Source organism: Accipiter gentilis, chromosome 27 (genome assembly GCF_929443795.1).
Source record: "Accipiter gentilis chromosome 27, bAccGen1.1, whole genome shotgun sequence".
Taxonomy (NCBI): Eukaryota; Metazoa; Chordata; class Aves; order Accipitriformes; family Accipitridae; genus Astur; species Astur gentilis.
The window spans coordinates 111,429-138,966 of NC_064906.1; the positions used below are offsets into that span (position 1 = coordinate 111,429).

General features: G+C 39.9%; 1 protein-coding gene across 28 annotated transcripts in view; it reads right to left on the reverse strand.

Annotated features, from left to right (window-relative positions):
* Nucleotides 1-21,375: 21,375 nt before the first annotated feature.
* The window catches only part of EPB41L3 (erythrocyte membrane protein band 4.1 like 3), a 93,025-nt gene continuing 86,862 nt past the window's right edge, over nucleotides 21,376-27,538 (reverse strand). For 27 of the 28 annotated variants that reach the window (XM_049830356.1, XM_049830379.1, XM_049830377.1 and 24 more), the window contains 6 exons: nucleotides 26,985-27,377; nucleotides 25,792-25,923; nucleotides 25,257-25,355; nucleotides 24,067-24,147; nucleotides 23,685-23,801; nucleotides 21,376-22,431 (listed from right to left, as the gene is read on the reverse strand). In XM_049830356.1, coding sequence (XP_049686313.1) covers nucleotides 23,691-23,801; nucleotides 24,067-24,147; nucleotides 25,257-25,355; nucleotides 25,792-25,923; nucleotides 26,985-27,377 — 816 coding nt within the window. In that variant the 3' untranslated portion in view covers nucleotides 21,376-22,431; nucleotides 23,685-23,690. The remainder of the gene's footprint in view (nucleotides 22,432-23,684; nucleotides 23,802-24,066; nucleotides 24,148-25,256; nucleotides 25,356-25,791; nucleotides 25,924-26,984; nucleotides 27,378-27,538) is intronic. The other variant, XM_049830360.1, reaches the window with a different exon arrangement.

A 27,538-nucleotide genomic window follows, 5' to 3' on the forward strand; every position in this document is an offset into this window, starting at 1 on the left:
TGAGACTACCATACGCCTGTTAGGAAAAGGACTGGAACTAGAAAAATTTGCTGCCCAGCAATTTGCTTGAACCCATTCTCCTTACAGTCAGTGGGAGTATTGCCACTCATAAGGGAAGTAGATAAGAACCCATAAATTATAATCCAGTGTATAGATAAAACTGGTTTATCAACTAACATGAATTTTTGAATACATTACTACATATTCAGAAAAAAATATCAAATTTTGATTGAGAAAAGTGTATAGAGCTATGCAATTATCTTTTAAACCCATTATAAAGATATCCCTTTCTACGGCTCTGTAGATAACAGAGTATTTAGGAAATAGATTTACTAATTTAAAGTAAAATAATGGTGTAAGTATATTTTTAGGGGAGAGGGGAAAGAGGGTTTTAATTTATAATGTTGCTTGCCTTTGTCTCTTCGCAGTCTCAACATTACATTAAAAAGTTCTACATTAGAGTTTGAAACAAAACCCTAAACCTACATTTTGTTTATTTCTAGTGTGCCCCTCTACTTTTTAGGCCCTTCCTAAATGTCATAGTGTTCAGAGATCTCATCCAACATCCACTGAAGTACCTAGAATGGCTCCCATTGATTTCCATGGGAGACAGTGTCAAGCTGTGTTAAGGATAGGATTGAGCATATCCTAGCTCTCTTCGGATGTAGTGGAGTTTTATTCTGATAAATCCAAAGCTATTAGTGTAAATTATCAGTCTCATCTCTTATAAGATGAAAAAATCCTACCTCTCATATAGCTTGATGAGAGTTTGGAAAAATAAGAATCCTCTATTAGAATCAATATATGTATTATTACTGCCTTTGTCTGCTTTCTCAAGACTGGATTTTGCAAAAACTGTATTTAATTAAATAAATGATTACTTCTATTAAATGTATTGAAGCTACTTGCTTCTGTGTTACTCAATGTGAACAAAGTTTGTGGAATACAATGACTTCGCTGAATCCTTTTAGATTTATTGTTTAAAACTGAAGAAATCCCCTGTGAACTAGTCTGGATCTCCTTCAATGTTCATTATTAGTATATGCTTCATCTCTGTATCATATGGCTATGTGTCTTGCCCAAAAGAAACAATGCATTAATTGCTTGGTAGTTTTCGCTCCATCCCTCTATTAAAGTTTACAGACCACAAGAATTCCCAAATAATTTTATTTTTAAATCAATACCATGTCAGAATTTTGGAGCTTACTTTTAGTACTGTAGGATCACATATTTAATACAAGTTTATATTTCTTTGCTTTTCTAAAGAGAAATGAAAAAGGGTAAGACCATTAGTTTCTTACATGAAATTAAAATAGTAAATTATTAACAGGCATTAAAGAGTAAAACAAAAGAAAAGTATTTGCTCTTGTGATGGATTGGGAACTTGTCTGGGAATCAGAAAGCTGCATTCTGTCCTTGATTCTTCTCTAAGAGGTCATGACCTTGGTCAGCTCACCTTTGTTTCTGTCTCTTTCTTCCCTTAAACTGTACTCATTTTGATGCTTAGGTTATAAAAGTTACCAGAAGAGGCATTGGCACCAACTACATTGCCTTCCACATTGAAAAAAAAAAAGTTCCTGTGATCAGTTTTGGACCTCATTTTGATATTTCAATATGAAGAGACATTAACTGTTGGTTATGGGATTTGGTGGGTACCCTTACTGATGCTTAAGTATATATACTATAGCTATGATTTTGTTATCTCAGAAACACCTGAAAAAGCTTTACATAAGATCAGAATTTAGTGTCTTACTGAGTGAAAACTGTAGGTAGGATCGCTACAGGAAAATAGTTGGCAATCACTTACTTTGTATATACCAGCCATTCCCCCTATAAACAATGTGAATAATCTTCTGAATACATCCAAACTAATAGTTGTTGGAGCGGCGGAGGAATGCACATAAGTCGACTCAATATGAGTGATAGAAGTGATTCAACTTTATTTGCATGGATAGCTCATATTTATACAGTTTGCGATAATTATGCCTACTGGTCCTAATATGATTGGTACATTGCTAATGTTTATTCATTACTAAAACACACCCACTTGTGATTTGCAGCTATGCGTGTTCCGTAACTTTCTCATGGGAACTTCTTCAAAAGTTACTTATGAAGTTATGCCAAGGTCACACCGTCCCTGTCTTTCTCCTGATAACAGCGAGACCAGCTGTTGTTTTTCTCCCAATATCAGTAAAGCCAGCTATTTTCAGCCAAGGCCTAGTCTTGCTGCTCAAACTGACATTCTTTCACACAGAACTCTGCTCGCACAACTTTTCCATAGACCCATGTCCTTTTTCATCAAGCCAATTCCCAACAAATAGTTCTGACTTTTAGTTCAAAAACATATCCAGAAGGAAAAGGACTGTCTGATAGGGATAATAGATTTGAACCATGATCAATACTTCTTTTGTTGTGCAATCTTCAACAAATTGCATTGTTGCAGTTTTCTGAATTGTTAAGAGATCCAGAGATAAGTATATCAAAGTGATGATGTGCAGAAAATACTAACTTAAGGTAACACAACTTAAGCAGCTCTCCCCTTTTCTCCCCCTTCAGTTGTTTCTTGGCAGCTCAGCATCTTCCAGAGGCTTGTTAAAGTGTCCTTAATATTTGGTGGACTGCAAGAAAATGCAGTTATGAGCAAATAATATGTAGTGGTCCACAAAATACTTTCTTCCACTGTCAGTATGGACTATAGTGACAGGTGTGACAGGTGTCCACAGGTGATTTCAAGGGATCACATTATTCAGTAGTTTAAATTCTCCTCACTTTGTAGACACCTATTCATTTTGCCTTTATATAACTGCATCATTTGTGTCAATTCACTCAAGCACTTACCAGAGTAGAATATTCCTAGCAAAGTGACTAGGGTTTGGGGTTTTTTTGTTGGGTTTTTTTGGTTTGTTGATTTTTATTTTTTTTTCCTTTAACCTGGTCTTACCAGAGCTAGATCCAGAGCATACACCACCAATTCCTTTTTTTCAGCTATTTTCTTGTCAAGTCCAATGTAAAAAAACCTGATACTATGGCTTTCCAAAGCTCAGGTCTGCCTGTGTTTTGCCATTGACTTTAAACACAGCACTCTTCAACAGTTTCAGAGCGCCCTGTTGCTGTACGTTGGCTTCACTACCATTGGAGAAGCTTGAAAATATCCCAATACATTGTAGCTGCTAATGTTTAACCTATGGCAAAATAATCTGACTTTGACCTCTGAGAGAACTGTTCAGATGCATTTGGCTGATGCACAAGAATCCTGGAGGATAACATATGTCCTTATGTATACTGGTAAACACAGTTACCAAAATGAGGAATGCAATGACTACAGCATAAAAAAGGTATAGCGCAAAAGGCACGGCAAACAATTAAATTTGCAATTGGTCTGCTGCAGCAAGAAGTTATAGCACTGCTGAGTGCTTGTAGCTGAGGCAGGAAACCTATGAATTTTCCAAACCTGAAGAGCTTGCATAAAAGGGGAAGATTGGAAAAGATCCATGGGATGTAGCTGCTGCATGCTAGAATGATAATTGGCTGTGGTGTGCCACTTCTCCTAGTGTGATGATGTTGTACTGTTGGACTTGGTCTGAGAACAGCATTGGTTGTTCAGCCACAGAATTGTCAAAATTTCTGCCAAAACAGACTTTTCTTACCAGCTTGCTTGACCAATATTCTTTCAGCTGCTTGTGTCCCAAGTATATATGTATGTGTTTTCAAACTCAAACAATGTTGAATGAACATGAGCTTTGCAGTCACAATCAGGTCACGTGCTTCAGTACTGTACAAGTTGCATGAAATACAGGAAAAATAACTTGCAATAAATTATAGGCTTATATGAATTATTAGTCCCATGGAAATAAGTAGAAGTTACATTTGCTTGGTTTGAACAATTTATGGTTTATAACCATAGTCCATTAGAGTCTTTTCCACAGAACACATACAAATATTTCCAGCAGCTGTGACTGCCAAATTACTTGGAACAAGTGAACAGTGCTCAGTCTCTCTAAGTACAAAGAGATTAATAAGAATCGTGCCTTATGGTCATCCCAAACCTTCCTCATTCTGGCTTACCTAATGCATACTTTGGACTTAAATGCCCACCAACATCTCAGCCAAGGCTGTTAGTGTTATAACTACAGCCTGTGATGGTGATACAACAAGTCTTTTTGCTTGATATGTGCTACAGTTTCAAAATAAGGTTGGGTTACATTAATAGCTTACAGTACATCTGCAGCAGAATTTGCAAACTTACAGTCTGATTATTTTATGTACTGGCAACTATACGAATCTGTATTTACTGTTCAATCTCAATTTATTATTCATGGAATTCAAGGTGGATGGCTAAGCATCGTTCTCTGCTTTCTAACTTCTGCAGTTTTCTTTCCTGATTTATTTTGACATGAATGCAGAGAGGTGGTCTCAGAAATGTAAGAGAAACACATACTAAAAAAAGAATCTCTTTTTGGAAAACCCTAGAGGAGCTTCGCAACTAAGTCACCCATCATCCAACTGTGATACTGAAGAAGATCTAGCAGCTTCTCAAAGACGTTGCATAAATAACACAATATGCATACACAGTTGAGGAATGATTATTATAGCACCTTCTCATTCCCAGTATCTGTATGTAACATAAGTTGAAGGAGGAAGGCACAGGCAGGATAGAGGAGAACTATTTTCGTAGTATCAGCGTAATAGCTCTGGCTACTGTCTGTCAAATAGTCTTATTTACAGAAAGTAATGCTTTCAGTCTGGATCATCCTTGAATGGTGGGTCTCATGCAGGTGAAGTCAATGGATAGTCTATATAGAGTGCTTTAAGACAGGTTCTGTCCCTTCATAGGCTTTTCCATCTCAAGTATCATCTCTCCCTAAATCAAATGCAACTAGCCATTGCTGATGTTCGTAGCTGTTAGGTGGAATATGTGCAAATAAAGCAGGTGAGTGGTACACTGCTATTGCATATTGACTATCATTCTATGAGGTTACCATAGTCAAAACAGAATTTTCCACATGCTGGCCAGTGCTGTCCATAATGGTAGCAGTCACTGAAATGATAATCAGGGTAATTTATGCACTTCTTTAGCTAGAGATATTTTCTAACTGCCACAATTTCCAGATTTGCTCTTGTATTAATAAGTTATATGGTTAGTAATGGAAATAAATCAAATTTGTTTGTGTCAGCCTTTTGTGCATGCAATTACATGCTTTCATAGCTGATAAAATGAAAACAAGCAAGTTTCCAGGTACATTTAAGCAAATCAAAGTGCTAAGATAATTCTTGCTTCAAATACATCCATATAAGGGATTGTGGCTGTTGTTTCTGTTAGACCATGCTGTTAATTTCTCCCGTCAGTGCCTATGGGACTAGTCCTAGCATGTACTGGAAGCAGCTTAGGCCATATGATTGGTACCTTAACAGTACAAGCCCTGATTTCAGAGAATTCTTTCAAACAGGCTGAAAATTGGCAGAAGCAAGAGTGAAATGACAGCAGCTATAAACATCACCTTTTATATTGATATAGGTTCTGTAGCTGTCATTCATTTTGGTACCAGAAACCCCTCTATTTAGGTAGACGATGTCCACAAAGCATTTTAGAAACCATCATAATTTCATTATTATCTGATGTGGTACCTCACATTCTGTCATAGCCTTTGGCACTTGGGAGGGCAAGGGCTTGTCAGGTGATGTACTACACACAATCCACACTTAGCCATGTTGTGACTCTCTCCAACCCCAAATTTAGAGAAACTTAGCAGGATTTTTTTGTTTGTTTGTTTTAAGATCACCAAATATAAATGTGCATTCTCCAAGATTCTCATTTGCTAACATAATTGTCATCTTGTTTCAGGAGAACCTGAGACAGCCTTTATTAGCCCACTAGCTTGAAAAGCTCAGGTGCAGTTGTATTTAAAAAAAAAAAAAAAAGTAAATTTATTAGCTTAAGAGCATACAGCTTGTCAAATTAATGCCACTTTTTACTTTTTTTTATATTTAATCAGTGACTTTATGCTCACAATAGTTAAGTATTTCATGCACCACACAAGTCGGGAACACCTGTTAAGAGTTTTGGATCGGTATGCTGGCTATTAGCCTACTACACTAAGTGTTAACATTATTATGTATGTTTGCATGGTTTGCTGTAATAGTTACAAGATCAACAGGATTGTGTATGATCAACTCAGAGGCTAAATATATCATAAAAGCCTTAGGCATCGCAGGCTGCTTTGATTCAGCAATATTCTTTTGCAGTCCTCTAACATGCTATTAAAACTTTTTGCTTGCTTGTTTTGCAAAAGCACTTTAATCATGAAGTCTGCTCAGCCAATTACTTTGTTTTTCCTGAAACGTACAATATGTTGCTCACAGGAGTTCCACATAAGCAATAACTCAACTAAGACTTGGGTGCCATTTCCCCGTCATAAGATCACTAGTGCAGAAAGACCAGAGTGAGGATGTGACAGCTTTCCCTTTCCATTCTTATTTTCAAATACTCTCACCTCCTCTGACTTTCAGAGCATTTGATCTCACCTGACTCTTCTCTTATGTCCTGGGTACCTAGACCCTGTATGCCACTGTCTCTAATTTTGACTTACTTTTCTCTGTTGAATGAGTTTCTCCTCTTCTTAAGGCCCCTCATGCTCAGACCTCAGTAACCTCCTTGCTGATGGCCCACCTTAGCTGCCCATTTTCTCATCCTCACCTCTGCTCAACTTACAAGCTTAGCTCAAAAATCCCCACAAGGATAATGACCCAGTTTGGGTCTTCACTGAATAAAACTCTCTGTGAGCTTTAGCTCCATTCCACCTTAGTACAGTTCAGTTTCTTCCATCATTGGCCTTCATCATCATCTCCCGTCACTAGTTCAACCATCAAAATCCATGTCATAATTTCTCTTGGTTTACCTTAGTTTTTCTCCCAGACAGTCCATTGTGGGACTATCTGGGGTTTGTTCTGAGAATTCTCTATAAACACGCATAAAGTATTCCTCAAGCCCTGCTTAAAAACTCCCATTTCAAAACTCTTGGTAGTAGATAAGCCACGTGCACTGGGATCCTTAACCCCTAATATCCCTTTGTATTCACCCGTGTGTACTTCATCTAGTCAGCTCTTGTTTGACTGTAGGCTGTTTGGTGGAAGAATCCACATTCCTGTTCTGTATGTGTTTTGTATCTTGCAGAATGGAGTACTGGTCCATGACTGGGGCTTCAAGACAGTATGGTAAATACTATAATGATGATGAACCTAATTTGTTATTAGTTCCTCACTTTTTACTGTGTTTCAGTACAAAGTAAGTCAGCATGCCAGATGTACAACATTGGCTTAAACCTAGTGCCATGGTTAGGAGGTTCTAGATTGTGTATTTATTTGCACTCTTTCCCATGGAAGAAAAAAATATTAACACAGTTCAAAGCATAACCATACTTACCTTATAAATTACCTTCACATGGTAAAAGCAACTTCACCAATTGAGGCCCTCAAATATCTCTGGTCTTCATAGACCTTGGTTTTCATTTGAAATCTGTGCTGTACATATGACGCGGCTCCGATATTGTAGTTGTAGTGATTTGCTCTGGGTTACTGCCACACATCAGGTGGGAAAATCCCTTTTAAAGGAATATTGGTCTTCTGAAGTAAAATTCTAAGGCAAGATCATACTTCAAAGAAATGACTACGCTAACAGTTTCATGAAATATTTGGAGAACTATGGTTTTAAAAGACAAGAAGGCTTTAAAAGACATAATTGTAGTTCCTGCTAACAGTGGAATGTATACATTCTGTACGAAGTTTACCAAATACCCAAAAGACTGTATCTAGAAATGTGAGGACCTTACAGAATTCTGCTTGCTGCTCAAACAAAACTTTCCACAACAGAATTCCTTTCTTCTTTTCTCATTCGGTTTCAAATCAGGCTCCAACTGTTTTTCATTAATAACACAAATAACATGTATTGCAAGTTCTGTTCACAAGTTTGGTTCTTACAGCACAAACACATAATAAAACTTCAGTTCCAAATTACTTTTTCTACTTTCAGTACAACCTGGTATATCTGCTATACATCTGCTGTATGCTACAGCCTTCTTTTAGGCTTATGTCCTTCAGACCTGTTTGTTCGGGCTAGCTCAAATTCCAGACCTCGGGGTGTACAGCCTTTCTTTTCCAAACTAAATCTCTTTTTAGAGGAATATTTCTGTTTATCTGTGTGATATAGGCAGATGCTGCATTTTCTTCCAGCTCTGTGGTAACTCTTTCCCTGGCTGGCACTGTAGAAAGGAATGTGGATTCTTTAATACCGACATTACACATTTCCATGTCTTGAGACAACATCTCCCTAGCAAGATTTCCCCTCTGCATGTTTGAAGCTGTACCCCCCAACTCCCCTTGCTGGGCATAATTAATTTGTACTTGCAGTGGGACAAAGACACAGAAAATAACATCAACTCAAAATGACAGGTTTTCCACCTAGCTGGTATGTCTTTGTCACAGGATGGTTCTGGACACCTGTGATGAGACCATGGAGAACATACTGTACGGCCTATAAGGCTAATATATCTACACTCCAATCTCCTATATTTACCCTTGCCAGTCACAGATAACTTTCTCTGGCTGGAGCTTGGTTTTTTAGAGCTGTGCCCCCAGACTTTACCATTTCTGTTACAAACACCAAATCCAGCCAAGCAGCTGAACCCACTAAGCCTGTGCAGGACAGTTACACTGTTGTCATTCAAAGTGCAAATTCCATCAACTAAATTCTCATTTTGTTTTGCTTGCATATCAGATGAAAGTGGTAATTCACGAAGAAAATTGCCATCTAACCGTCACTGCTGCCCTTTCAGCAGTGCTGTGTTGTATTACTAACAGCCATCCGAGCGCTGCAGAGCAACGAAGACAGGGAGAGTCACCAAGAGCCAGACATAGAAATTGCTTCAGACACAGTCTTCTGGAAGACGTGAGAGTTGGTAGTTGCCTCTCAAATGTATTTTAGGCCTAGAATAAGGTTTTGGTAAGTCTGATCTGATAACTAGCTGATAATTTTATTTGAAAATACGATGTATAACAGTAAAGAGAAAGGCAAGTAAAGGAGATGCTCTTAACGTTCTGGTAGTCCTAGGATCTGAAAAAGCAAGATCCTGACAAGCCACGCTGTTGAATAGCATAACATACAACATGGGCATGTGGAGGAATCTACACTTGAATGACAGCAGATAACTGTTGTGAGCTGGATGGGCATCTCTTTGCAAATGAGGCAAAAATACACTCAGACACACATAACGTATTCGTAACCATTTGTGAGGTTGATGTCTCACTCACTGCTGAATAGTAGGAAGTGCCCTTTCTCATTGGTCCTGATAGTTTTAGGTTTTTCAGGAGTTGCTACAGCTTTCTGGGGAAAGGTACTAACCTTCTTTTCTCCTTTGCTGTGTTTGAGCTGGGGATATTCTTCTTACTGTTGAAGTCACCTATATGTGAATTTGAGAGATCTGGCTGTTTCTGTACGCCAAATGACTGAGCTTAGTCTAGAAGAAGTTCCTGTTAAATATATTGAAGGAGATATGAAACTTGTTCTCCATCAGCCATGAGATTAATCATTTATACGTTAATATTTGCAATGGGATATGTTGAATTCAGGCTGACATTAGTTTTCTGATTGGCTCTAGCTGGAGATAATAGTAACACACCCCGCATTTGTGAACCTCTGCTCATCAGCCATAGCAGCAGGATATGAAAAGCTATGAATGATGGTAGGCATTCATAGGAAATAGTTGTTGGTAAATGGGTTGTGCCTATCATTGAAAAAAAAGTAGAAAATTGTGGTGGAGGAGGTTACATTATTTAGGTTTGAGCTTCTCTTTTGGTAGCTATTGTATGCACTTCTCTTCAGCTCAGACAAAGATTAGTGTTCAGTCAGATCCACCAAAGGGACTGAAACCCAGTATGTGGGTATTTATAACATGGAAAGATCCCAGCCCTGCTTGCCATCATTGTAGGCTCTGAACAGGCTGCAGGTATTAGCCGACAAGTAAGTAGACAAGAGGAAAGTTTCACTGTCACCTTGCATGGATATGGGTGCCTAAGAAAATTTCTGTCATCAAGGTACTAGGGATATTGTGTTTGCAGGTTGAATCCAGAAGACTAGTAAGGTCACATCTTCAGGTCTTGTGATTTGTGTCACTCTTTTCTTTTACCAGGCAAATGGCAGTAAAGCTCAGCATGAAGCGTGTCCATGACTCAGGAAGGACAGAGATGAAACTGAAAGCTTTGTTAGAAGAAAGATGATGGTGAGTGATGAATGCCAAGGAGCCCATAATGCATACAATGAGAAACACTGAAGACTAGCCTGGGGGAAATATAGAAAGCAGAAGCAGAATGAAGAGAGGCAGGTTTCTCCCCACTTCAGTTCTAGATTAGTTGAAGTGTAACTAAGCAGGGAAGGCTGGTGAGGAGACTGCTGCAAACCAGGCAGAAAAGGCACCAACAGACCCCATGCTCTCAAATACCACATCTTCTGAGGCCAAAGGCTTGCCCTGTCAGAAGCAAAGCCTGCGTGGGATTATGACTTCTATCCATCAGTATGTTTCCAAGAGAATCAAGAGAGAAATCCTGCTGTCTTTGTCTAATTTTTCCTCACCTGGGGGGAGAAATAGATGTAGAGGATGAAGCATTTATATTAGAAAGTCTGAGACATAACTGTTGTCTCAAAAGATCATTATTTCTCTCTCAGCAGCAAAAAATTGCTGGAGGCAGGAAGGAAATGGGGGCGGGGGTGGTTAATTGTTGGTGCCAACGTCAATTTTGACAAATAATGTTTGCCTTACTGATTGATATATAACAAATATACTTGCCAGCATAGCTGAGCACACAGAGGTCTTCTTTGACCAAGTAAACTTTTAAAGATGGACATCATTAGCCAAGGATGTACAGCTGGAATCAGATCACTTTGGAGTCTCAGCAATAGCTGCTTTGCATGATTTCATGTAGGTACAGAGGTATTACTAATTTTGTGTAGAAATACTTGGAGCTTCCTCACACAAATTTGTAGTTTCATGCCTGTTTATGTAGGGGCAAATGCAGATGAGCATACCAGTGCACCATGAATCTAGTCACCACTTGACATCTGTGCTCATGACTGCATCATCAGCAGTAGCTTCACTAAGATAGCAACTGGAGCTGTGCAGGCATTGGATATAGGCAGTCTTTCCCCTAGTATCTCCCCAGTATATGTTTAAAATATCACCAAATAATAAGACAGTTGTCAGTATCTAAAGACATGATTAGAGATATGGTTTAGTACCATACACTGAAAACATGCTTTGGAAGTTAGCAAAATTATGGGGATGGTCTTTTCTATTCTTGTCTCTATTCACCAAGATTTTAAAGTAATAGCCTTAAAGGTGAAATATGCCTGTTTCAGATGATGGATGGATATTAGTCCGTCACTATTTTTACTCTTTTTTGAGATAGATAACAACACTAAGAATTTATGACTGCAACAAACACTAAGAGCACATCAAGCTATTTTTATAGCATACATGCTAACAGAAGAGATAAGTTGTATTGCATATATGAACATTTTATTTCTCCTGCAGTACAATGTTTTGGCTGATTTAGTATTTTACCAAGGGTCAATTAGACAAATAGGTTGTGTTCTCTCTACAGCAGTCCTGAATTAGCACTGTACCCCCTACCTCATTGTCCTGAAAAAAGAAAAAGGGAAGAATTTTACAAAACCCACCTAGCTATTGATTGCTCTGTACTGCCTTGAAGTACCCCGTACTGCAACACTACTGCCATGTTTTACTTGCACATATCTGGAGGTTTTCTGTTTTCCACATGTCATGGTTTAACCCCAGCTGGCAGCTGAGCACCACACAGCCACTTGCTCATTGCCCCCATGGCAGGATAGGGGTCAGAATCAGAAGAGTAAAAGTAGGTTGAGATAAAGTAAAAAGAAAGAAAAAGTAAAACTCATGCATTGAAATAAAGACAGTTTAATAGGTAAAGCAAAAGCCACGCACGCAAGCAAAGCAAAACAAGGAATTCATTCACCACTTCCCATCAGCAGGCAGGTGTTCAGCCATCTCCAGGAAAGCAGGGCTCCATCACACGTGATGGTCACTTGGGAAGACAAACACCATCACGCCGAACATCCCCCACCCTTCCTTCTTCTCCCAGCTTTATATGTTGAGCATGATGTCGTTTGGTCTGGAATATCCCTTTGGTCAGTTGGGGTCAGCTGTCCCAGCTGTGTCCCCTCCCAACTTCTTGTGCCCCCCCAGCCTACTCGCTGGTGGGGTGGTGGGAGAAGCAGAAAAGGCCTTGACTCTGTGTCAGCACTGCTCAGCAGTAACAAAAACATACCTGAATTACCAACACTGCTTCCAGCTCAAATCCAAAACACAGCCCCATACTAGCTACGATGAAGAAAATTAATGCTACCCCAGCCAAAACCAGCACACAGCCTCAACACATTCTCATGACTGCATCCCAAGGGATATTTCTTCTCACATATCAGGTTTATTTCCTAAATCTTTAGTTCTTCTCATTCTAAAAATGTCTGCTCTGGTCCCCACCATCTCTCAATTTCACATCCAGGAATATCTTGTTGGCATTGTCTAGAGCTGCTCTCTCCCACTCTGCAGGCCAGCATGTTTTCCCCCACAACAGCTACTACAGCATCTCTGGTTGTCTTCTCCAGGCTCAGGACCAGTAGTCTACTCTTGTCCTCTGTGACCTGTCCTCTCTGTAGACACATACCCCACTTTTCTATCTGAATCCTGTCCTCTCCGTGCTCAGTTAAGTCCTCCTGACGCTCCAACCACTTTTTTAGCAACAGGCTAAAAATCTCCACTTTTCTGTAGGAATCTTCCGAGCTCACAGTGTGCATCCAATCTCCCTTTACACCACCTCGCCGTGATCTTCCTCATGAATATGGACTCAGCCAGCCAGTATTTCTGTGTCACTTGTTGAAAATAAGTTAGTATTGCTTATCTTTAACCCGTTTTTGTGTATTTACAGCTGCAGCAGTATTTAGCAGAAACAGTTCTGTCACTCACATTACATTACTGCATTATGACTCCTGTGTGAAGGCAAAATGGAAACACCCCCAGGAAATGTGGTATTTATGAGTGTATGAGAATCAAGAGGTAACATGATAGCTATGTTGACACCTAAACTGTTCTGGAATAAACAGCCAGTTTTATTTCAGCCAATAAAGAAGCCCCATGACCAAAAGGGCATCTTTGCTGGGGCCCAGTGTTACACAGCCTGAACTGGAGCTGGTTTCTATGAGATCTGCTCAGAGCAATGGTGGAGGAACAGAGCTGTCTTCTCCCGTTTTTGTACATATGACCCTTACATAAACCCTAGGAATGCAGTGAAATTATATTATCCATGTGAAGCAGGCTGCTGTGACACAGGCTGAACAAGTCAGGTATGAACTCACTGATTATATGTGTTGGTGCATTTGTACTGAAATGGTGCATCAGCATTATTTATTCAGGCATGTCACTAAGCTCTCCTTCAGTGCATTTAATGTTGCACTCACATATAAATCTGAGTGATTTGAGGAGGAGGAAGAGACAGCAGAAAAGAGACAGGCAAAGCAAAAGCTGCCATAGCCTTGTGGATGACGGAAACCTTGGCTGACACCCTGCATGTTCCATCTGTGTTGTCAAGTACATCAATCACTCCAGCAATTAAAGCTAATGGATGTTGAGACAACAGTAGCACCAGTTGGCTCTCTACCCAAATTTTATCATTATATATCCTTGTTTGGCCAGAAATGTAAGTACATTGTGGAGAGCTGATTCGAATTTCTCCAGTGAAGTAGGTTAATCTCCTATTGACAACTAACCCTGCAGTGTCAGAAAAGCCACCTGGTGCTATGGCAGGCCAAACCCCATTGCTCTACTGATTTGGAACAAGGTTTTTTGCTATAGGAAACCTAATTTGGCCAAAACAAAAAAACCCACTGGTGATGGGAAAAAACCCCCAACCTACCAGCTGCATTAACAAAATTCCTCCAACAGCAGCAGCATTGCTCATATGTTCTGGTGCGAGAATCAATTCCTTCAGTATGTATGATGGAACTTATTTGTGAGCCTGGGAAGGTGGTGTGACTGAAAGATAGGGTAGGTGGTAATAGTTCAGGACAAAGAAAGCTGCTTCTTATGACTGTGTCTCAGTAAAAAGACTTTGCTATAATGTCAGACTTTGTGCTATATCTACAGCATTAATTTTGTGCTTCTTTAAGACAAAAACAATGGTAGCAGAGGGTTAGAAAACTATCATATGGTGTGCTGGTTTTTGCTGGGATAGAATTTTCTTCATCGTAGCTAGTATGGGGCTGTGTTTTGGATTTGAGCTGGAAGCAGTGTTGGTAATTCAGGTATGTTTTTGTTACTGCTGAGCAGTGCTGACACAGAGTCAAGGCCTTTTCTGCTTCTCCCACCACCCCACCAGCGAGTAGGCTGGGGGGGCACAAGAAGTTGGGAGGGGACACAGGTGGGACAGCTCACCCCAACTGACCAAAGGGATATTCCAGACCAAACGACATCATGCTCAACATATAAAGCTGGGAGAAGAAGAAGGAAGGGTGGGGGATGTTCGGTGTGATGGTGTTTGTCTTCCCAAGTGACCATCACATGTGATGGAGCCCTGCTTTCCTGGAGATGGCTGAACACCTGCCTGCTGATGGGAAGTGGTGAATGAATTCCTTGTTTTGCTTTGCTTGCGTGCATAGCTTTTGCTTTACCTATTAAACTGTCTTTATTTCAATGCATGAGTTTTACTTTTTCTTTCTTTTTACTTTATCTCAACCCACTTTTACTCTTCTGATTCTGACCCCTATCCTGCCATGGGGGCAGTGAGCAAGTGGCTGTGTGGTGCTTAGTTGCCGGCTGGGGTTAAACCACCACAGGCTGTCAGCAGTTGAAGCATACAAGAAAATTCTATGCCTGTGAAAAGGGCAAGTGGAAGCTGAGGATGAAGAGGACAGGAGTTGAGAGCATGATAAAAGTTATTCTGCTTTTTAAATATGCTCTCCCCTTGGAAGGTATGGGCAGGAGCCCATGCAGATAGAAGTAGGGGCAACATGCAGCATGCATGGAGGGATTTATTTAAATAGAAGAGTGTTGTTTAACATTGTTAGAGAAAAGAATGTTTATTGTACTGAAGGAAAACTATCTACAGGATTTCCATCATGCATGCTTTTCAGTGATGGGTTAGAAAGAGAGGCAGAGAAACTAGGGATGGTGTTTGAAAGCTCTGAAAGCAGATTACAACCCATCAAAAGTAGTGGACCAGAAAACATCAAAGGGCCAAGTGTCAATGTGAGGAAGAATGGGCTGATGCTGAAAGAGATCAGATGATGTCTGAAGAGGGAGAAAGTGGCTATTAAAAAAAAAATAATCAAAGAGAGTACTGCTTGATAAAAACAGTCATGGTAAAGACACCAGTGATAAAATGAGAAGAATGAACCAAGGCTAAAATCTGAAGAGAGATATGAAAGCAAAGACATATGCACTTAAGGGTTGGATGTATCATCATTGTAGGAGTTGAAGTTGTTAAGGATGAGTGGGGAAGACTGGAGGACAGAGAGAATTAGCAAGACTTTAAAGAAGGTTCATAGGTAGGATAGGATGTAACAGCAGAATGAATGGAAAGAGAAGGAGCAGATGCATTCTGCTCAAAAGCCTGGAGAAATGTTGGAAAGGAGAGAAGATGCAGAAGAGAGGAGCCTAATAGATCAAACACAGCTGGGTTAAGTTGGAGAATATGAAAGAAAGCAAGAAGGGACAAAAAGAATTTTAAATAACGGTAAAGTGGTGAGATAAGCCACTATTACTGTCTTCCCAGAGTTTGCAAAAGCTTCCTTGTCACAGAACCACCTCATGCAGATACTCAAGACAGTCTTTTATTTCTGTGACAGCAGGCCACATATTGCAGTGTTCTCATGTTACATATTCACTTCTATAGATCAGTATGACAAAAAGTATTTGTACCTGATTGCAGGAAAAAAATAATCTTGTGGCGTGTCAATCACCAGATGACATTTTGAATGGAAAAACAAAATAAAAAAAATCCACTGTTAATGCACATTCAAGGATGATTTCATAGAACTACTGTTAGAACAAACAATGTTCTGTGGGAACATATGTGTGTGTGTGTGTGTGTGTTTAGTCTAGAGAAGAGGAGGCTGAGGGGAGACCTTATCGCTCTCTACAACTACCTGAAAGGACGTTGTAGTGAGGTGGGTGCTGGTCTCTTCTGTCAGGTGGCTGGAGATAGGACAAGAAGAAATGGCCTCAAGTTGAGGCAAGGGAGATTTAGGTTAGACATTAGGAAAATTTTTTTTACTGAGAGGGTTGTCAGGCATTGGAACAGGCTGTCCAATGAAGTGGTTGAGTCACCATCCCTGGAGATATTCAAAAAGTGAGTGGACAGGGTACTTCAGGACCTGGTTTAGTGGGCATGGTTAATGGTTGGACTCGATGCTCTTGAAGGTCTTTTCCAACCTAAATGATTCTATGATTCTATTCATCCAGTAGTTTGGGATTTAGGAGCTCTAAGGATGAGTGGTGAAACTGTCAACACTTCTGTGACTTATAAAAAGATTCACATTTGTCTAAGTTGTATATGGATTGGAGATTGGACTAAAGGAATATAAATGCTTTTAGAAGCATTCATATGTCAAATTCATCAACTGAGTTTGGCCAGAAAACCAGTATGTCTGCGAAACAACCTCGTAAATCCATTGAGGAAGGATATCTGTGCTAGTAGCACTCTCGATTTAAGGAAAGAGTGACCATCCTATTAGCTGGACTTTTCCTACTGGAAGAGGCTTTGAAGGTTTCTTAATGGTTTGCTTTTGTACTTTCAGATATATTGCTTTTGTTTTTTTCTTTGCTCCGTTGTATGATTTATGATACACCCTTCCCTGAGCCCTTTAATGTGCTTTGTCTAATCTTGTTATCTTCTACACTACAGTCACCCAGGATTATGCACCAAGGAACACATGCCTGGTACTTAAAAGCAACACGTGCACTGTAAGGCAGGACTTCTGTGGAAACATGCCACTCTGGGTTGTAATCCAGGCATCTCCAAAGCGCCACATGTTCTGGGATCTGTGTTTTGCAGTTCAGATTAGTTGACATAATTGCCTGAGCTTTGTTTGTGCACAGAAGTTAAGAGTCATGGTACAGAAGCAGAGAGCAAAGATTCTTCTAGAAAATGAGAAAAAAAATCCTAGTAAACTCTGGACAAAAAGAAACAAGAAGAAAAGGTTTTACTTAAGTAAGTTCTGCATTGGAGAAAACATAGGTGGTAGACTGTACAGATAAAAGTCTAATGTGTTTAAAAATAAAAATAATTCTTTTTTTATTTGTGTCAGTACTCTCTTTTCTCTTTTTCCCTTTATGTCACTGTAGTCATTCTCAAAGACAGGCCATTAATCCAACTTACAGTGAGTGAGGTCATTGATTTATGGAGGTTATAGCTGCATTTGGGAGCATGAGATCAAGGAAGAGAGTTGACCGAGACTTTTGCATAATTTGTGTGTATTAGTTTTCCTTTAAACACGGATTTTTGAAATTCTGCTCCTAACAGTCTTTACAGCAGCCATTAGTTCTAGTTGAGAAGCAGGACTGTTGTTGAATGGGAGACAGAAAAAAGGGTGGGGGAGGAACCAAATGGCATAAACCTGCGTAATTTACAGTATGAACAAGGGCTAACTACTTCCAAGATAATAATCTGGTTTCAGGCAATGAATACAGGAATTTGTGGAAAACATTTTTATACAAAAACTAACAGCAATATGCCTCATTGTTTAAACCTAAATCCTTATCTGAGATAGAACTAAAAGATGTGTAACAAGTAACAATCTTTTTAAGTGTATGACCAAATTTTTATTAGGAAGGCTGGTACTTTGTGTTGCTCTGAGGGAACCCAGAGCAACCATGGACAACCTCTTTGCTGATGTGGCATAATACTAATGACAAAAGACACAGCAAACCATCATTTGCAGTGCAAGACTGATACAGCCTTTGGAATCTATAGATTTAAGAGAAGTGCTTAATTTCCTCTTTCTTTAAAAAAAACCCCAAACAACTATAGTCCATCTATAGTACCTCAAACCACTGCTATACCTTGGGATCTATACAGGACTTCAGGAGGTCCAGTTCAGCTCCTATTGTCATAGAAAGCATTTCTTCGTGTTCATCTAGCCCCAGATCCTGTTTGAGAGGACTTTGGTCTTACTCCACTTGATGGAGAGTTTGTTTGGTGTCATTTCATTAGCACATAGCCATAGAAAACATCAAGTCTGAAAGCCTGTAACTAGAGATAGTGGGTTGCAGGAGCAAAAGAAATTGCAAAGGCATCTCAAGAGATTACAGCAGCAGAGTCAACTGAAGTAGGTTCAATACCAACAGAAAATACTTGAAAAGAAGTATCTGCTTCTTTTCATAATGGAGGGGAAGGGAAAGAGGAGAATCTAGCGATTGTTTTTAATCTCCACTCATTAGCCGAGCATTAGTCTTTTATGTACCCCAGGAGAAAGGGAGCTAAGACTTGGGAATGGGAAACTGCCCAGTTAAGGATTTTCTTTAGAGTTAACAATATAGAAGACCCGAGATCAATTTTCAAAACAGTGAACTGTAGTTTGGAACATATGTACCTTGAAAACCACCACTTTTCTTCTTAATGCTTTGTAATAGCTAAAGTAAAATGGAAATGGGGTTTCCTTTGGTATTAGTTTGAAGTTTGTTCATTTGAGATAGTTTTTTGTGTAGGGTCTCGTGACTGTATGGTAACTAACAATATAAAAATGATGCCAGCCAGTTTGATCGAACATGTGGTTGACTGAATAGGATTCTGTTTGGGCAATACAGTTAAGAGTATATAGTATCTGCTGCTGGTGTGTTCAACAACCATTAAAAAAACTAATCATGCAACTATCTCAGCATTGCCTCAGGCACGTCACAAACTTTTAATAGACTAGTCTAGGAAAAAATGATTAAAAATTAAGGTTTTATTCCTAGCCCTGCAGAACCTGGACCATTATTGCTCCTGTATAAAAAAGGGGAACAGGTTTCTTTACCTCACCCTTATTACCTGTGAAGAGGGAAGATGCAAAGGTGAAGCTTGTAAATTGGCCTTGTGATCTTAAGCAACAGAACTATTTTGGGTTAAGGCAAGAAATCTTTATCAAGGTTTGTCAGGGTGTTTGCCAGCGTGAAGCCTGGACTCAATGTCCAATTTATTTGCCATGAAGTACTATTTATAAGGAACTATAATTTCAGCAAATTCAAATTGCTGTACAGGTGAGCCACATCATCTCACCAGCTGCCTAAATCTGCTCTGGGAAGAAATAAGGCTAAGCTGTTAAACCCTTGCTTTGATCGAATATCTGGATTTAGAGGCCCATCAATTTTTTTTTCTTTTTTATATGCTTGAGTACAGAACACCATTACTTGCCATTTGTGATGAGACAGCCGTAAAAAACCTCAGAGGGATAAATGTGATTCCAAACAGCTTTAAAAATACCAAGGCAATGTATTCATTCCTTCTGTATCTGTAGTGGTCACAATTGCTGCGATTGCTTGCTATGCCCACTCTTGCCTGGTATGCAAAGCCCTGCCTGGCCACCCTGGTCCCTTACCTCAATGGTGCAGAGCAGCCGGCTCTCATGGGGCTGAAGCTGTGACTCCAGTTGTAACAAGCGAGGCTGTCTCCTGTACTGGTGTCTGGCTGGTAATGGGGCTTTCAAGTAACAGAATATCTGATGGTTTGTTTTCTAAGCTGTTTTATGCCGAGAAGCCGGACAAAGACCAACGGTAAATAAGAAGAGACGGAGACAAAAGGTAGTTGGTAGAAACAGGCAGGTGCTCTTTATTTCATGTGGCACAGCATTAGGCAGACAACCCAAGAAACAGTTTCTAACAAAAACCAAAGCTATCGCTTCCAGGAACCATCCCCCAAACAAGGGTCTACTGCCAACAGCAGCACTGAGATGTCCTTGCCTGCCCGCTCTCATCTCCTTATCGTTTGCACATGCTTAGGCCGTATCTCAGCTGTGAGCATCCTTTCCAAGGAGACTAACTTCTTACGATACAGTATCTTTAGACAGCATACATACTGCGCAGAATTACCAAAGTACAATCTCCTCAAGCCATGCTAAAATATAATGCTAACTCTGGAGAGAAGGCTGTGCAATCGCCTTGCATCTCTCTGAGGTAATACAACGCTGTTTCTTAGCTGACAACATGAGGGGCACCTGAGGGAAGACCAATATGGCTTCAGAGTCTATTTTCAAACTCCTGATGCAGTAGCGAGAACCTGGCATGCCGTCTGCTGAGACGCAGGGCGAGCACCTCCTCCACCGCCAGCTGCCGCTGGCCGCGGGCAGCACCAGAGAGCTGAGCCTACTGTCACCCAGAGGACTGGGAACGTAGATGCTCTTGGGCTAGGAGGAGGAGACGTCTGTCAAAGATCACAACAGATCGTAACCTTTGCGTTGGTCATTAGGCAAGAGGTAAGCAATGGCGGCGGGAGGGGGAGTTACATAGTTAGCACTCCGGATTAAAGGCATGAAGAATGGCTGGTGGAAGGAAGACGTTTTAGAGACTAAGGACAAAGCTTTAAAAGCCTTGGGATATTACTTTTAATAATTATCTACAGGTTATTCTCTCTATATATACCATTTTTCTTTCTAAATTAAGAAAATAAACATTTATTAACAAGTCACTAGGTCAGTCCTGCTCTCCACTGAAGCCAAATCCATTGACTTCAATGTGAGGGAGCCCTGTGTAAACAATGAAGGGCAAATTTGGCCCTTTATGTCCTGAAAGGTCTGCTTGGACCCATTTTCCAATGCTGTGAGGAAATACAGATTGAAGGGTGAATTAATTGTTACAAATTTCTCTTGAACCACCAGGGGAGTGTCGTCAAGATGTGGCAAAGGAGCAACAAAAAGGAACAGGGAAGTACTATTTAAAGAGAATTTTTTCCATGTTGCAGAGCAAAAGTACAAAAAGAGAGTGGATCTGGATCAAGCACTACTGGCCTTTACTTTCTAAGCAACCACAAAATCCTTCATGTAGCTTCGGTGAAACGGTACACAACCAGAGAAAACAGAAGGGACCAAATACTCCTTTTCCTTTGCAAACATCATCTGCCCAAAGGTGAACACTGTCATCCCTTTGGACGCTCTGCTAATTCCAACTGTCTGCACAGTGCAGCGTCAGCCGCTGAAGACAAAACGTGTCTACTGTGCAGATGAGTAAAACCTGTGGTGTCTTACAAACTTAACTTAACGTTTTGAATATTAAAAAACACTAAGTGCTTTTAGACACAGAACAATACGATTTTAGATGCATTTACCACTTTTATTTCACTATGCAGAAACATACATTCACCATGTGTTGTGATGCAGCTGACAGTGTAATGGATGCTATCCCTTCAGTGGGTATTATAGCTGGACACTAACAAGTTTTCAGTGGACGTTCTGTACAGGTTAAGGCTTGACTCTGAACTAGATAGTAAATGCTGACCAGATTCTCAAATAGTTTTTTTTTTTCTTTTTTTCCTCTGAGAACAAAAGGGAAATCAATAGAAAACCATCACGGTTATTTCAGATTAATAATTTTCTAATGCTGCAAACTAAGTAAAATACAGATTTTTTTTCCTCCAAAATAACTACATATAATTTACAAGGTTAGGATCTGTGAAGGGTGACCAGAAGCTGACTCCGAACAATGCTGACAAAAATCGTTAAAGTTAATATACTAAAATCATTACTACCTCATAAGGTATTCAGTCAGGTATACAAAGCACACTTTGTAAGCATTTAAATATTTTGATAAGAGTAAGGATTCATCATCATTTATCGGGCAGTAATAAAACCAGATGAAACAAATATAAGATTCAAGTTGTTTACTGAATAAACCGTGTTATTGGCACATCTAATGTGTGATAAAACATTATACACAGTACCTATACAGCTTCTAGCATTTTGGGGGTATCTTCATTTATGATATCCGTAAACAAACGGCTTGCCACCTAACAAAATTTAATTTGTTTAGACTTTCATAAACTGTGAAAGGCATGAACTGTTTATGTGTTACATGAGATCACTGTTTATATTGTTTATGAACGTGCAGGTATAGCTGAAAACTTAGACATTTTAAGAAAATTAAAAATGCTGCTTTTCTGTAATTTTATCGTTGCTTCATGCAATATTGTTTAACTGCTGCTGATTCAGATTGCTTTCTATGGGAAGGTATCTCTGCCAGTTTCTTTATTAACGGTCAAGAGCAATTCTTCTGTACTGAAATTTCCATAGACAGATACAAGTCAGTCAGGTTGGAACTGAGACTCCATATAGGCTCTCGTATTCCTACTGGTGTACGTGTCTGGATTCGTATGCAATCTAGGTTATTCCTGCAAGAAAGAGAACCTAGTTAATTATTTGAAGCAACTACTCTCTTGCAAAAGAGATTTTGTCAATTGTTCGTGTAACAAAGGCTATTTGAAAACGGCATCATCCCAGTGTAAGCAACTTGGCCCAAATCCAAAGTATACTGATGCCAATGGAAGGAATTAGTGACATCAATAGACTTGTAAACAAGCCACATTGTGTTGTCTCTGAAACAATTAGCAGAACACCACAAGAATCACAGCTACTTACTCTTCAGTGACTGTTTTCATCTTCCAAATAAATAACAGATATTGAAATTCAGTTTTCTTTAGGGTCTCTATATCCACAAGCAGGAGAGCAAAACCGATTCCAATGGTGCTATGCATTATACTGTTACTTACACCAAGTGCTAGGGAATATATATTGTTTTAAGAATAAAATGCTGCTATCGATTTAAACAAATCAGGCAAGCAGCTTTTTTTCCCACCTTCTGCATACAGCATTCAAAGCAATTTGTGCAATGGTGCTGGCATTAATGGCTTTTGCATAGCAGGTTAGTATGCATGACATGTTTTTGCACACAGAATAAATATAGTAATATTAAGACGTCTGTTTAGCCAGCCACAATTGGAGAGCATGCCTTTACTGAAAAAAAAGCTTGACACAAGAAAAGCTGCATTATCATGTCACCCTGATAAACAATGCTGCTTTAAAACATAAAACGTTCTTTCAAATACAAGAAAGCCAAGACATCCAAATACCAACATACTAATTCATTTAGTTTCAAAGAAAAATCAAAAGCAAGTTGGACCATATCTTTTGCAAGTTAGGAATTAAAGCTTAACTTGTAACATATCTGCATGGGACATTTAAAAAGCAGCCGTAGGTTCTTCCCTTGGCATTTTTAAACAAAATGCATACCTTTAAGAACAAATTATTTTTGTTCTTAAATGACATAAAAGCAGACAACAGGTTTTTTTACTTCAGAATTAGAAAATTAGACCATATCAAAGCATGGACAATGAGGGCTTTCCAGAGAGCCAACAAAAGCAAATGAGTAGTTTCTCTTTCTCCAACTGGCACCATTAAATGAAGAAAGATTTTTACAGCTGAATGTGGTTTACATTCAAATACCAGAACTGATTATCCAGCATAAATGCAACTTGCAAATGCCAGTGAGAGAAAGCAAAGAGTTAGAGGTGAATTATGGTAGGAAAACAACATTTGCAACATGCCAGCCCAGTAAATGCCTAGGAAAATCATCTAGTTCTCTTACCTGTGGTCAATCCTCCCCATCTTCTGGTGTGATTTCTGTCTCTTTATGTACCACTACTTTGGTCACTGACATGTCAGGGTGCTGCTCTTTGGCTTCTTTAATTGCCTGAGCCAGCGCCTATCCCAAGGAAACCACAGAAGGGCAAAAACAAAAAGGAGGTGGAACATGCATGATCAGTAGCAAGGTGAAGAGATTCATGAGCTATTACACAATTTACAAATGAGGAAAAATGATTAAAATATGAAATATACCATCACTGATTTAACTACTAATCCAGTTTAATTTAAGGCATGCCAGTATGAATAGTATCTTTTAAAGCAATGTTTAGAAATGTTCTCTTTGGCTGTCTTCAGGGTAGCCTTTAGCAGTTTATAGATTTTACCTGATCATGATCAATATCTGCATCTCCTGTGATGACTATTCGTTTTTCAATTCTTGTCTCTGAGATGCCTCCTTTCACAGTCTAGATGAGAGGGACAAATGCATGTCAGTAACTTACTCTGAAGAGTGCTGCTACCCATCCAGAGAATGATCAGTGCAGGAACCCAGAGGTGATTGGACTGAACTATCTCAAACAGCATGCACAGAGGGGATAACCCTGAACCGCAACCAGAGCAGCTCTGAAGTTGGCCTGCTCTGAATGGGGTAGATGACCTGCAGAAGTCCTTCCAACACACATAATTTTACGATTCTAGTCAATCTGCACACATCTCAGGAGAGATGTTTGTATATCAAAAATGGCATGTATTTATGGTAAATTCATCCCATGAAGACAAGAATGCACATACAGACAGCTCATTCAAGACCTAGTTAAGTCCAAATGCAGGCTTCAGAAAGACATACAGAGTAGCACGGCCTTTGCGCAGCTCACCTACTGAAGGGTGAATTTCACTGCAGAAAGATGAAATCCTGTCCTCAGTGAATATTGGCAGGAGAGCTGTTACAGCACTAAGAAGGTTGCTGCTTAGGGAGGAACTGTTATGTAGATGCTATCTTGGAACTTGGAAGACCTAACAGCATTTGTCTGTGCAGCCGTAAGCTTTCAGTCTGGCTGTGGGCAAGTTCCTTAGGCTACCACCCAGCAACGCGACCATGGCATCTGAACTGACTGAATGTCCTGTTATGACTATGTGATACAGATTTACTATATGCTTTCAACAGCGTGCTCAGGACTCAAAGGCAGTGTAGTCATGTCAACGGAGCCTCATGCTCAGGCAAATTATTCCTTCCTGGCTAGCAGATGATGCCAACATGGCTACACTGCTTCCAGTTCCAGAGAGTTAGGCAGCTAACTCAAGTGTCTCTGCACAGCAAGGTTTTGTGCTTGTAGAGACTTACCCTAAGGGTCTATGACTCTCAGGACTCTTGCCAAGTCCTTGGGTGATGCATTAATGAAGCCAGTATAGCCAGAGACAGGTGAATGAAGACAGGTACCCAAAACAGACAGGATTTTGTCCAGAGAGTATAAGCATGTGTCCATGTTTTAAAGTAAATAATAGAACTGAAGTTAAGAAAACATACAACCTCATGGAAAAAAAAAAAAAAAAAGGTCCCAGTTTTCTGAGGACTCACTTTGGTGATATGTGTAGTGGTTGTAGTGCTGGTGGTTTCAGATGTGATAGTTTGTGCACTCATCAATACACCCGGTTCTGAGTCAGCACCACAATCCACCTAGGGAACCAAAAGAGAAAACCAGTCATCAAAAACATGCTCCTGAGCACAGGGAGGCAAGAACTGGACTGGCTGAACTTCCCTATTTCTACAGTTCTTCATAAAGTGAGTATCTAATGGTAGGAAAACAACTGCTATGAGGTTGATCATGAGTCAGTATTTCTCTCTTCATCTGGAGAGTCCCCTTCTCTTCTGGAAGGACAGATGAGAAGCTGGGCTTTAAAATCTGTAGTTTCATCAATGTTATCGAAAGGCCCAGGACATGAGAATCACCCTCAAATAAACTATTCTTATGTACATCCTCATCATGCTAATATTTAATACTTGAACAACTTAGAACAGTTTACACTAAGGCATACACTTAAAGATGGGTGAAGACACTTGGGTTCCTTAAGGGCATGTTAAATTAGACCCTGGCTTTTGCAGAATTTCTCACCTGAGAAGACTCATACGTAATGGTTTTTGTTTCTGTATGGACTACTGGCACTTCCTTTGTTGAAATCTCAAGGTTGTCCCCACCAGCAGAAACACTACTGAAACTGATAGTCTCAGTCTTCACAACTGGTGACTGCATGAACAAAAAAAAAGGAACATTTAGCAAAGCTTATGGATTTCTCAGAACATTTTTTTTTTTGCTTAGGAAAAGGTAGGGGAGCAATTAAAAAGTGCTTTGCAGTTAACAAAAAAAAAAAAAAAAAAGAAAATTCTCTTCATTATAGTGGCACATACATGTATATAACGGTGGCAACATTTAGCACTATCCTGGCTTTTATGAAAACAAACTTTAAAAGAAGATCTAAACACTAAAAGAGGCAATGGGTACAACCTGAAACACAGGAAACTCCCTCCAAACATCAGGAAACAGCTTTTCATTTTGAAGGTGACTGAGCACTGGCACAGGTTGCCCAGGGAGGTTGTGGAGTCTCCATCTTCGGAGATATTCAAAAGCCGTCTGGACACAGTCTTGGGCAACTGGCTCTGGGTGACCCTGCTTCAGCAGGGGTGGTTGGAGCAGATGACCTCCACAGGTCTCTTTCAATCTCAACTATTCTGTGATACTACATTTTCTTAAAATAACCAGAGAACGAATCCTGTTCAGGCTTAGACTTCCATTCAGCTCTCAGAGAAAAGAGCAAGAACAAGGGTTTTTTTAACCCCTCTGCAAAACAGTTCTTGAAATTTTGCTAATGGGGCTAAGATAAGGAACCTGGGTTGTTTAAGACACAGTACACTTATTTACAATTGTACCAAGCATGGAAAAAAACAAAAAACATTTTATGTCTTTGAGGACACATGAACTTTGCCAATCTTGATGGACTTTCCCCAAGAGAATGCCAGCGGAAATTTTGTTATCCGTTGCATAAAATGCCACCAAATTAGGTATTTCTCTGTAGCATGAAAAGCGCTTTTAGGTAAAACATGCATGGCATTTTACCCATGATGGAAACCAGCAACAAGCCTTGCAGGTGCCACACAAGGAGGAAATAAGTGGAGAAACAAACCGCCTGCTGTAAAGATGCAGTGATACAAGCTTGGTACACTTTACTTGCCATGAGAGGAATTAACTTAGTCCACTATCGCCTACATTCACAGTTCAGCACAGACATGACCGATTTAATAAGGAGTTACCTCAAAATGAGGTTTTCTTTCCAAAGACTCTGAAAGGTGGACTGTTGTACTGTGCTCCTCTGCTTGCTCGCAGGAAGCAGCAGCAGCGGCTCCTTCCTGTTTGGTTAGGGCTTTCCCAGCCTCCTCCCTTTTTTCCTCCTTCGCCCCCTCAGTCCCAGCAGAGCCCTCCTTCCCTTTCACACCAGCAGCCACCGCCGACACTGCCTCAGCCTGGGCATCCAGCGCAAGTCCGGCCACTTTAGCAGCATCGCCGCTTGCATGCACATCCATCCCATGTCTCTCCTTGATAACTACGGTCTCCTGTACAACCTTCTTCACTGTATCCTGATGTGGCTGAACTGCTTGCTTCATTTCACTGGAAGTTATCTCCTGAGATGTCACCGTGTCTATTCTCTGCAGGGAAGGAGAAAAAAAACCTCTCAGTGTCAGAAGCAGACAACACTACTTGCAATAACTCCTCAGCTTAATGTACTGTGAACATAAATAAAAAAATGGGTATTACATTTTGCCAATTTATTTCTCTCACGTTGCATGGATTTTCATTCCCAGGACAT